At 59.4% G+C, this 10,928-nt stretch overlaps 2 protein-coding genes across 2 annotated transcripts in view; both read right to left on the bottom strand.

Moving 5' to 3' along the window:
• APLP1 (amyloid beta precursor like protein 1) overlaps positions 1-50 on the bottom strand; it is a 9,838-nt gene extending 9,788 nt beyond the window's left edge. The window contains exon 1 of the mRNA XM_021707646.1: positions 39-50. Coding sequence (XP_021563321.1) covers positions 39-50 — 12 coding nt within the window. The remainder of the gene's footprint in view (positions 1-38) is intronic.
• Positions 51-861: 811 nt separating this feature from the next.
• KIRREL2 (kirre like nephrin family adhesion molecule 2) lies at positions 862-8,390 on the bottom strand. The gene is made up of 15 exons (XM_021707648.1): positions 8,279-8,390; positions 7,284-7,433; positions 6,968-7,128; positions 6,418-6,568; positions 5,769-5,874; positions 5,493-5,641; positions 5,145-5,272; positions 4,942-5,074; positions 4,568-4,668; positions 4,199-4,418; positions 3,613-3,723; positions 3,187-3,290; positions 2,806-2,871; positions 1,778-1,816; positions 862-1,508 (listed from the first exon to the last, which is right to left on the bottom strand). The coding sequence occupies exons 1-15, from the start codon at positions 8,328-8,330 to the stop codon at positions 1,332-1,334; spliced, it is 1,848 nt and encodes a 615-aa protein (XP_021563323.1). The 5' UTR covers positions 8,331-8,390; the 3' UTR covers positions 862-1,331.
• Positions 8,391-10,928: the final 2,538 nt, after the last annotated feature.

The raw sequence follows: 10,928 nt of genomic DNA, 5'->3' as shown, positions 1-10,928 counted from the left end.
CTGAGATTCCGGCGCCCCCCCGGCCAGGCCCGAGCCACCGTCTGGGTCATGGGCGCCTCCGGCTGCGGGTTTTGAATCCTTCCTCAGGACCCTCGCCCTCAGGTCCCACCCGCAAGCAGCCTCGCCCTACTCCAGGGGTGCCAGCATTGGCCGCCACTCCCTCCCCCCAGTAAATTGCCCTCTTGAGGGCCCAGACATACAGGTCTCCAACATTTCCCAGTCCAGAACGCAGCAGTTAAGACTCAGTCCCTTCCTCTTCTGGATCCAGGAGTCCGGGTCCGTTCTCCCTCAGAAAGAGACCAAGTCCCCAGCCCTTTCTTTCGCCCAGAGACCGGGAGCTCAGTCTTTCTGTCCTGCTTCCCAAGGGTCCCAGGGGTCTGGACCTTTAACTTCTAGCTTCAGGATCCATGACCCAAAGCCGCCAGGCCCTTTAAGTCAGGCCCCCGGCACCTTACCCATCAAGGACCCAGCACCTCAAGATAAAGGCCTGCACCTCCACCTTTGCTCTAAGGACCAGAGTATTTCCATTTTCCCACCCCTGGTCTCCTCCCTGACTCCCCTTCCGGCTCACTCAAATGAGACTGTAGAATTCCGTCTTCCACAGACCGACTGGGACAGCCCGGCCATGTGTGTGCATATGTGTGGACATCTATGTGGGTTTCTGTGCATACATGTGCGTGTCTATGTCTGTTTGCAACTCTGTGTGTGTGTTTGTATAGATGCATATTCAAAGAGTCTAGAGTGTCAAAGGGGCTGAGGGGTAGCTCACAGCTTTGCTCCCATAGCCACCTCATAGACTAGGACAGGTTCGATGGACCCCTTCCTTGATGGAGGGTAAGAATGTTGGGAGACTCTCCAAGGCACATTTGCCTCTTTGACTTTTTTTTAATCAAACATAAATATTCTTATCCCAAGATTCCCCTTCACCCCCACTGTGATAGTTCTCGCCCTTGGGTCCAGTTCTTTCTGAGTCTTTAAGAAAAGTGGAAGGAATCAGGATGATGGCCATCTTGGGTTTCTGGGTGTGAACAGTCATCTTGGCTGTGCTTCTATTGGCTGAGCAAAGCATCCTTTAGGGAAAGCCAGGCAGGGTGGGGCCTGGCTTGCCCTCCTCCTTGATCTTCCCTGTGCTCTTTCTTCTCAATGCAGATGGTCATCTTGAAATATCTTCCTTCAGTGGCTAGAAGCAACTTCCCTCTCTGCCCCTAATTCCCACCAACCCCTGTCCCCCCTCTCAGCAAAGGGCCTATCCGCCATCTTGAATCCCTTTTCCACGGAGGAATAGGATCGCTCTCCATCTGGGCAGCCCCTTTGGCTGAGCTGACTGTACGTCAGCGATCCTGACAGTTGTAACAATCTTTCCCTCCCCCAGTGTTCAAATTTGGAGGAGTAAGATTGCCAACTGGTTCCGATTCTTCCGAAATCAGGACAATTCGTGATGGCAAGTTGACGATGCCAGGACTCTTCAGCTGGGGAGATGTCACACGTGAGTCTGGAGACGAGGGTGGCGGGGTGTGGAGAAGGCAGCATATGGGCAAGGGGGCGTCCCAGGGGCCAGATCTGGGGGTCCAAGGGAGGTGGGCTTGATATAGCTAGTGAAAGCACGAGGGTGGGGTGTGGTGAGGTAGCCTGCCCGGGCTCTATACAGTCTGCATGGGGGGACCATGCCCAGGTGCGGGTTGAGGTCATAGAAGGTAGGAGTCCCAGGGGGCCCAAGGGAGGAAGCGGGTGGCAGGAAGAGGCCTCCTCCGGGGGCTTCACCAAGGCTCAGGCTCACACTGACTCCTCGGACCTTGTAGTAACCATTGGTTGGGTCCTGAGGGGACAAGTGGGACTTGGTGAGGCATGGCAGGGTACAGGGAGGTGAGGGTCACTGATGAAGAGACACACTGAGATAGAGTCAGACATAGGGAGAGACAAAAGGAGACAGGAACAGGCACAGACACAGACTGGCAGAGAGAAAACATGAGACAGCAGAGCAGTGACGAGGGACAAGGAACAGAAGGGAATAGACAGAGAAAGGGAGAGACAGTGGGATATAGGCCTGCTGAGAGGTGGCAGCGTGGAGAAGATGCAGAGGAGGCAGGAGAACGATTCATCTGCCCAGCAGCCCCTAGGCAACGATTCTGTGTCACCCCCTGTGCTGCTGCTGGAGACATGTCACCAGGAAAGACCTGGAGCCTGTCACCATGGAGATCCCTGGCCCAGGGCGAGATGACAAATTTCCAGACAGAGCCCCGAGGGTTAGGGCTGTGCCTAGGGAAAGCACAAGCAGTGATGGGAGCTGCGATGGGGGAGACTTGGCATGGTGATCAGACGGTGATGAGGAAGCCCAGGTCAGGGTGGTCATGGCTGTCGCAGGTGAAACCCAGGCAGAACAATTGAGCTGTATGTGTGAGTGGGGGGGAAGGGCTTCCTAGAACAAGAGTTGTCTAGTGGAGGCAGGAACAAAGGAGGGAATGGGGTAGATATGGGAAAGAAGGCGGGAGTGTTTCAGGCCTAGCGTGTATCGTGTGCTGAGTGAGTACAGAGGAGAGAGAGGAGGGCTCTGGCCTGGGGGGTGGGGCTGGAGTTAATAGGATCTGTGAGGCATCCAGGAGGCCGGAAACATGACAAGGGGGAGGCTGTGGCAGAGACAAATGTGTGGGCATAGTCAGCAGACACACAAACTGAGGCTGTGGAGATGGGTGAGATGAACCAGAAGGGGCCTGGGTTCCAGCTCTGGGGCAACAGAAAGAAAAATGAGGGATCAGAAGTGAAAGTTGGGGACACAGGGAAGGAAGCCCCTTCCCTCCTAACACTCACTTTGTTTTCCAGAACCCCTTCCTCATCCAGAGCCAGGTCTCTGTGGTCCGTGTGCACAACGGGGCCCTGGGGTAGAAAACAGTGATCAGAGGAGCCTCCTGGCGCCCCAATGCCAGACCCCAAGGACCACCAGGCGGCCAGTGGAGGCCAGGCAGGGCTAAGAGCACCCGGAGGCTGGGGATTGCATTCAGGACAAGAGGGCCAGGGGGACATATTGAGTCTAGGGTATAATTGGATTGGGGAATATTTGAACCTGGGGGACATTTGGGTCTGCGGCCACTGTTGGGACTAGAGCCCTGTTTGAGTTTGGGGGCCTACTTGAGACTGCAGTATTATTTGGGACTGGAGGCACAGTCAGATCTGGGAATCCCGGCATCCTACCTGGTCCTCGCCACTGCCGGTCTCCTCCTCCTCGGGACCCCGCGAACTGGAGCCGTCGCTGCTGCCTGCGATTCGCACTAGGTTCTTCTGCTCGGAGAAAGAAGCTGAGGCCGGAACAGTGAGGGGTGGACGGTAGGGGATGGGGGCGGGGTCACGCTTTGTGGAAACCAGTAAGCGGGAAGAGAGAGGACTGGGTGGATCGGGTAGGGAGGCTGGGAACCAATGAGACCCCCGGCCTGGGAGGGCGGAGAGTGTGACCCTGAGTTAGGCCGACTTAGGGCCTGAGAGGGAACCCGAGCCTGAGGGTGAGCGAGCGTGTGCAGGGCTAGAGACCGGGCTGGAGCCCGGTCCAAGGCTGGCCGAGTCAGGGGGCAGGGTGTGAGTGGGGACGAGGATTGGGGACCGGGGGCTGGGTGAGACTCAGGCACTGACCCTTGCTGTGGCGCCAGCAGCAGAGAGCCACCCCGGTGATGATCATGAGGAGGGTGGTGGCCGCAGCCGCCACCCCGGCCACAATCTGCACGGTGGGCAGCCAGTCTGCGGGGAGGAGAGGGGCATTCTAGGAAGGCCAAGCGGAAGACTGAGGAGGAACTGGGAAAAGGGGGCTCGAGGCTTGATCTGGCGTCCTTGGGCTCAAAAGGTCTCACCTGATTTCCAAGGTTTGACGTCCCCTAGTTTGCTTTTAAGAGCCCACAAATTTGGGGTTCCATAAGTTTGAGAGTATATGAGCTTAAACATCCTAGCATTAGGGAGTCTTAGAGTTTGAGGGGTGCTTTACTTTGCAATTCTCTTTATCTGGAGAATGCAAGTGTGAGGGGTCTCTCAGTTTAGGATTTTGTGTTCGAGGGAAGCTATTATTTTGGGGTGGTGGGATTTAATGAGCCCATCATTTTGAGGCTCCCAAAGAGTCTTTGCATTGAGTGGTCTGAGGCTTGGCAGCCCTTAGTTTGGGATCCTTGCATTTGTGGGGTTTCTAATACCCAGATTTGGGAACTTCCGGCCGGGGTCTCACCTCTACGGCCCAGGCTGACCCGGGTGCCTCCCTCGCCCAGCCGGTTCCGGGCACTGCAGTTAAAGCTCCTGCTAAAGTCGGACTCCTGCGTCCCCGAAATGTGTAGCACAGAGATCAGGCCTGGACCCTGTCCCCCGTGGCCCTCCGGGGCTGGGAATGTCTCCACCAGGAACCGGCCCTGTGACCCTGCCTCCAGGAAGCCCTCATCCCAAGACCAGACCTGGGGACACAAAGGAGGGAGGGCACTGAGGAGACTGAGGAGAGAAGGGGAGAAGCAGATCGGGTGACGGAAAAGTCAGAGACGGTGACAGCAGTGTCAGGGGTCCTGATGGGAGGTCAGAGGCCACGGCATGGGCGACTTTTCCTTACCACGGCTTCTGGGGCCGGAGAGGCCCAAACCAGACACTGGAGGCGGGCCGGGCCCCTCAGGAAGGCAGGCGCAGAGTGCAGGGCGGTCACTACCGGGGGAGCTGGGGCGGAGACGGTGGACCACTCAGAGGAGCGGTCGGTCTCAAGAAAGGGGGCCCGGCCTGGCCACTCTCGCTGACACCCACCAACCAGGCCGCGCCCCCGGGCAAACACCGATCCCCCAGAGCCCCGCCTTCCACAGGCCGAGCTCCGACCACTCAGGCCCCGCGAGGACAAGCTGCTCCCAAGGCCTCGCCCACGCCCCTTCGCCCTCGCCCCTCGGCCCACTCCTCCTCCCGGACCGCCAGGTCCTCCCGGAGGTCCCGCGTTCTCACCGTTCACCGTCAACCGAGCCTCCGCGGCGCCGCCCCCCAGGCCCGAGGGCCCGGGGTCGGCCCTGCACACGTAGTCGCCCGCGTCCTCGGGCCCCACCGACGGCAGACGCAGCGTGGGCCCGGAGCCCAGCACCTGAAACGGGGACGGGGCGACTGGCGAGGAAGCCCGACCCGCCACGGCCGCGCCACGGACAGGGCTTCACCTGCGCGCCGCCGCGGCGGGTCCAGGTGATCCGCGGGAGCGGGTTCCCGCGCCAGGCGCAGCGGAAGGAGGCGTCTCTCCCCACGTCCACGGACACCGGCTCCGGTGTTGCCTGCAGAGTCGGTCCGACTGGGGAGGAAGAGGAGGGGCCACAGGGCCGGGCAGAGAGAAGGAATGGAGCCCCTGACCTGGGATCAGTCCCTCAGAAACACGACACGCTCCAGGGCCCGAGGACAGGACTCGAGCCCACAACACTCCGCCCCCCGTGGTCTCCGCCCACACGCCCGGCCCCGGCGCCTCACAGGCCACGCCCCACTTGGGCGACACCCACAGCCCCGCCCCGGCTCACATAGCACGTCCAGCGCGGTGCTGCGGTTGGCACCACCCACGGCGTTGCTGACCTCGCAGGACACGGGCTCAGTCAGGAACGAGGCGTCTGCCACGACCTCCAACCTTGGCCCGCGGGCCCCGAGCACCGGGGATCCCCCCTTCGCCCACCTGAGGCGGCAGAGACGCTGTTAAGTGGTGTCCGGCTCCAGGCATACCTACTCAGGTCCCAGCCCTCGCCACGCCCGTGCGGAGGGAGGGCTGGCCGGGGGTGAGGAAGAGATGGTCTTCGTCTTACCTGTAGCCAGTGACAGGAGGCTGGGCTGTGGCCTGACACAGGAAAGTGACCTTCTCTCCCTCCTGCACAGTCTGCGGCTCAGCAGACAGAGTCACCTCTGGGGGGTCTGTGGGGATGGGACAATGGTCAATGTGGGCAAGGACAAGAAACATCTCCAAAGATGGCCTAGGAGTCCAGTCCCTGGTCCCTCCACCCCAGGAGTGTGAATCCCTAGTCCCCATCTCCCTTGGAGCCAGTAGTCTGGGATTGCGGTTCCCAATTTTTCTAGGCATTCCAACATTCTGGGGTGGGCGGGGAGGCTTCTGGGGACACTGCAGAGTGGATCCGGGGTCAGAGCTGGATCCTAGACCAAGACCCTAATCTTCTCTACTCCTATGTATTCTCTCCCACTATCAAATCCAAGCATCCAGGCTCCAGCTTTCTCTTTCCCTGGGCACCCTAGTCTTCTGTCCTCTGTCCTCTCGGATCCAGGAGTCCAGGCCCCAGCTTCTTCTTTCTGCGGGGATCCCAGCATTCTGTCCTCTCCTGCTCTCTGATCTAGGAGACCAGGTCCCAGCTTCCTCTCTCCCCAGGGACCACAGTTCCCTCCTTCCTCAGACCCAGGAGTCCAGGCCCCATATCCCTCTTTCCCAGGGCCATCTGCACTCACACTGCAGGCTCAGTGTGATCACTGTGTCCCTTCCCGCAGGCAGGGCCTGGCTTCGGGCCCGGCAGACCAAGGTGGCTCCATCATCATGGCTGGAAGGGATCAGGGATAAGGTGCTCTCCACTGACCCAGTGCTCCCTTCCTTCAACAGGGTCTGGAGTTGTGGATAATAATAATGAGTTCATCCACTCCTTATATACTGCTTACTATGTATCAACCACTCTCCAAGGCATGTGTAGGCATGACTTTATTTAACCCTCACAATTATCCTAGGAGGTGCATACTACTATTTACCCTCATTGTACTTCAGGAAACGGAGGGACAGAGAGGTTAAATAGCTTACTCAAGAGCAATCAATTAGCAAGTGGCTGAGTCACAATTTGAACCCAGGTAGCCTGGCCCTGGAGTCTTTACCCTGAATCACATTCCAAGGGTCTTAACTCTTGAAGCCCTGCCCTCCCATGCCTTCTTCTCCTCTGGATGAACCTGTGATCAGAGTGGACCCCAAGTTTCCCTGAATGGGCAAGGGCTGGCACAGAGATTTGGATCTGACCTGGTGGAAGGTGGTCCCATCCAACCGGACCCCATCTCGGAACCACAGCAGCTCAGGGGTGGGGCGGGCTTCCCCGTGGCTCCGACATGTCAGGTTCGCAGGAACTCCAGCAACCAGGGATACAGAGGGGCCTCCCAGCACCTGGGGGGCTTCAGGGGGCACTACAGGGTGGATCTGGGGTCAGAGCTGGATCCTGGGCTGAGACCCTGATCTCAGCTCCAACTGATCACTCCCCTGGGCTCTCTGGACTCTGCTATTGCCAACTAGTACTGGCTGCCCCTTGGGCTCCCAGGGAACAAGTGGGATGGATCCTTACCCAGCACGTGCAGCTGGGCTGGCCGAGAGCGGAGGCCTGCTTGTGTAGCCTGACATTCATACAGTGCTTCATCCTCTCGCTCCACGGGCCTAATGTGGAGATCGTGCTGGCCACTGGCTGCACTTCCTGATATCCAGTACCGGGACCACCCTGGAGTCACAAAAGATGCAGTCACGTGGTGGTTCTGAGCGCCTGGCCTCAAGTCTCTGTCCCCAGACATCTCAAACCAGAAAACTGGCCCGCACACTGGATGGCAAGACACGATTAAAAAGGACATGCTGGGTCCAGAGAGACTCTGACCCCCTTCCAATCCAGAGTTACTGCAAACTTGGGGGTGAACAATTCAGAAAGGAAAACAAGGAAATAAATGCCACGCAAGTTAGACTGGATACTACCTATGGAGTGAGGAGGAGGCGAGAGGTTCGACAGGTGAAGGGGATAAGGAGAGATTCTGGAGAGCTGGCAATGGACCTGGGCATCTGCACGGGTACATGCTTCATTTAGCAAATCTTACCTAAGCCCATCAATTTCCCAAGCTTGAAAATGTCAAAAGAGAAGCTTCAGATACAGCCCAAGCCCAGAAGCCCCGCCCTGGGTCGAGAGGACAGGCTTACCTGGCAAGTCCCTCTGGCCCCCTAGAGCCAGCCCGTCCTTCGTCCACTGCACCAGCCCCCAGTAAGCGCCCAGAGCACAAGGCAGCCGGGCCTCCTCCCCCAGAAGCACCACCAGATCTTCCGGCTGTTGCAGAAAATAGGGCGCCGGGCCTAGGAGAAGCGGGGGAGGGAAGGGCAGCGGAGCTGAGCTTAGCACATTCGAGTTTCCTCACTCCGGGCCCAGGAGTCCAGGAGTCCAGTTCCCAAGCCCTCTTTCCCTCAGACCCAGAGCCCAGGCCTCCAGAGTTCTCCTCCCCTAGACTCAGGAGTCTGAGCTCCCTGCTCTTCTCTCCCTAGTGGAGTGGCAGTGGCAACCTCCCCACTCCCCACCCCCCGCGGTACCTGCACGCCCACTGGAGCAGAAGAGGAGAAAGAGGAGTGCGGGGACCAGCATCCTGGGTGTGTCCTCCAAGGTCCACGAGCGGTGCCGTTGCCCTGGCTTCCCCGCCAACTTCTTCCTCCGGCCTCCTTCCCTCTCGACCCTTCGCCCCCGGCAAGTTGACCTCTGTCTCTGGGCTGGAGCTCCCCGAGTCTGCTCATCCGGAGCCTGGGACTCTCTGAAACGCCTGCCGGTTCCGCGCCCTCGGTTTCAGAGAGACCCCGGGAGGGCCGGCTCCCGCTCGCCCCGCCCCGGCCCGGCCCCCGGGGACACCCGCCCCCTGCCCATTGAGAAACTCCCGCGGCCCGGACGCCGATGAATGCGGGCGCGCAGGGCGGGGTCCTCCCGGCGGGCGGGCGCCCCAGCCCACTGGGGGTCTGGGAGCAGGAACATCTGGGTCCGTGGAGGGGGTCCCGGCCGGGCTGGACACCTGCGCCCTGCCGGGGCTGGAGGGGGGGCGTGGGGTGAGGATGGAGAAGGGAGGGAGTGGAAGAAACTTGCTCAGCCCAGGTCCTGGAGGAACTGCGCGGAGTGGAAACGGAGCTATAAATGGGTGTCCCTGGGGCCTCGCCAGTTCCCGCGCCCTGGGGAGCCGGGACCTGGACTCCCCTGGGCCTGCGGGTCGGGAAAAGGACAGCGGGCGCCTGGAGGGCAGCTGGGACCCCCGAGAAGAGGGAGCCTCCACTCCCCCTCCTCCAAACCCGGCCTCCAAATATCCCTCCGCCGCCTTGTGTGTTATTGCCGCAAACCACATCGTGTCCTAAGACCCGGGAATCCAGGCCCCCAGCCCCTCCTTTCCCAGAACCCCGCAGTCCCGACCCAGCCCCTCTCCCCGATCGGCCGGCCGGGCCCCTCGGCCCGGTTGCCGGGCGACGGCTGGGAGGCGGCGGGGCCGGCTCGGACAGGCGGGGAGGCTGGGAACCGCGCAGCTTGTCCTGACGGCTCCATCAGCCCAGCCGGGGCGTTCCCACGCCGCGCAGCTGGCCGAGCAGGTGGGAGGGGCCCTGAGACGCCCGAAGGAGGGCCGAGGGGGCTGGGATCCCGGGCCTGACATTCCTGGACCTGTAGGAACTGGTTCTCAGTTCCTACAGTTCAGTTCAGGTTCTCAGTTGCTCTTGGGCTCAGGCTCTTGTGCCCCTAAACGGCCGGGTGGGGCGTGGGGTGGGGGTTGGACTTACGGGATGGTAGGGGACTGACGGTTCAGGCCTTTGCTGGCTGAGAAGCTGATGGCCCGATCTCCGGGTTCCTTGAGCAGTTGGAGACTCAACTCCTGCTTGTCGCATGGTGCACTTGGGAGAGGGTGACGGGGTCAGAATATCTGGTCTTAAGTCAGTGGATTTAACCAGCGCTCTCTCCCCACCCCCACACAGGCCCAGAGGATTTGAAAATCGACAGTGAACATCTGTCCTAAGTCCCGCGTGTATGTGTGTGTGCATGCGGGGCAGTGGGGAGGATTGGAGGCCTGAATTCCTGGGCCCTTGGAGATAAGGGGCTGAGACTTGCGGGGCTGAGAGGGGAGGGCCCTAGGGGGTTCATACTCTAGTTCTGGGGGCCTGAACTCTTGGCTTTGGTGTTGCAGATCCATTGCCTGGATTTTGAAACAGAATGGGCTTGGAGCCAGGACTCTTGAGTCTTGGGGATTAAGTCAGGTAGTGAAGCTGTTTTTCCAGACACCTGACATCGCTTCCCCTTCCTGGCTCTCTGGGGCAATAGGCATGGAAAGATTGGGGTCCCAGGAGGCAGAAAGGAGCATGCAGAGAAGGAAAGCAGTCAAGATGGAGGGTGGAAGGTTTGTGTTCATTAAAGGTCCCAGCAACTGACAGCTCTACAGCCTGGTCCCCAGGGACACCATCTGGTCAGGGCCCCCACGAAAGACCTCCCCCACCCGGCTCGGCATCCAGCCCATTTCCCAGGAGGTGTGGAGAGCAGTTGGGAGAGGGAATGTGGGAAGAGGGCAAGGAGCCAGTCATGGAAGGGAGGAAGGAAGATGAGCGGGGGACCTCAGGGACGAAACTGTGGGGGCTCAGGCCGGAGGCCTCATCTTGTTCCTAGAGAAGGACCAGATCGGGGGGTCTGGGGGAGGGGGGAGAAAACTAGCAGTTCCAATTCCTGCAGGAGATAAGCAGGCAGAAGAAGCTTATCCCATGTGAGTGTGTGTGCACACTGGGATGGGGAGGGCGGGCCATCCAACATATGGTTACAAAATTCAGGGATGTGACAAACAGAAGGACTCGAGATGGAGAAACAAATAAGAGAAAGAGGCACAGTCAGAGGTTGGCTGAGAACATATTTCTTGAGCTTCTGGTGTGTGTGAGACAGAGTGTGGTGTGAAGGGCGTGGTAGAGATGAGATCAGGGACAGAACAACAGAAAAACAGAAACACACAGAGGCATAGAGAGAGAGTGAAATAGTTAAAGGTTGACCAAGATTTAACTGCTTGAGAGAGAGAGAGAGAAGAGAAGAAAAGAGGAGAGGAGAGGAGAGAGAGACAGAGGGAGGTAGAGAGAGAGGGAGAAGTCTCAAAGAGATGGAGAAAGATTGAAAGATAAATTAAGAGCCAGGTTCGGTGGCTCAGCCTGTAATCCCGCGCTTTGGGAGGCTGAGGTGAGTGGA

The sequence above is a fragment of the Carlito syrichta genome, unplaced genomic scaffold, assembly GCF_000164805.1.
Source record: "Carlito syrichta isolate Samal-C Ts95f unplaced genomic scaffold, Tarsius_syrichta-2.0.1 Scaffold123311, whole genome shotgun sequence".
In the NCBI taxonomy this organism is placed as follows: Eukaryota; Metazoa; Chordata; class Mammalia; order Primates; family Tarsiidae; genus Carlito; species Carlito syrichta.
This window is presented reverse-complemented; position numbering and strand designations above follow the sequence as displayed.

What these genes read in the sequence shown, in the direction of transcription:
- KIRREL2 (XM_021707648.1), bottom strand. Translation starts at nt 8,330, where the DNA reads ATGCTGGTCCCCGCACTCCTCTTTCTCCTCTTCTGCTCCAGTGGGCGT. An exon ending in ATGGGACCACCTTCCACCAG is followed by an intron (nt 6,569 to 6,967) that starts GTCAGATCCAAA and finishes CCACAACTCCAG; the next exon opens with ACCCTGTTGAAGGAAGGGAG. An exon ending in AAGGGGTTCTGGAAAACAAA is followed by an intron (nt 1,817 to 2,805) that starts GTGAGTGTTAGG and finishes TTGTCCCCTCAG; the next exon opens with GACCCAACCAATGGTTACTA.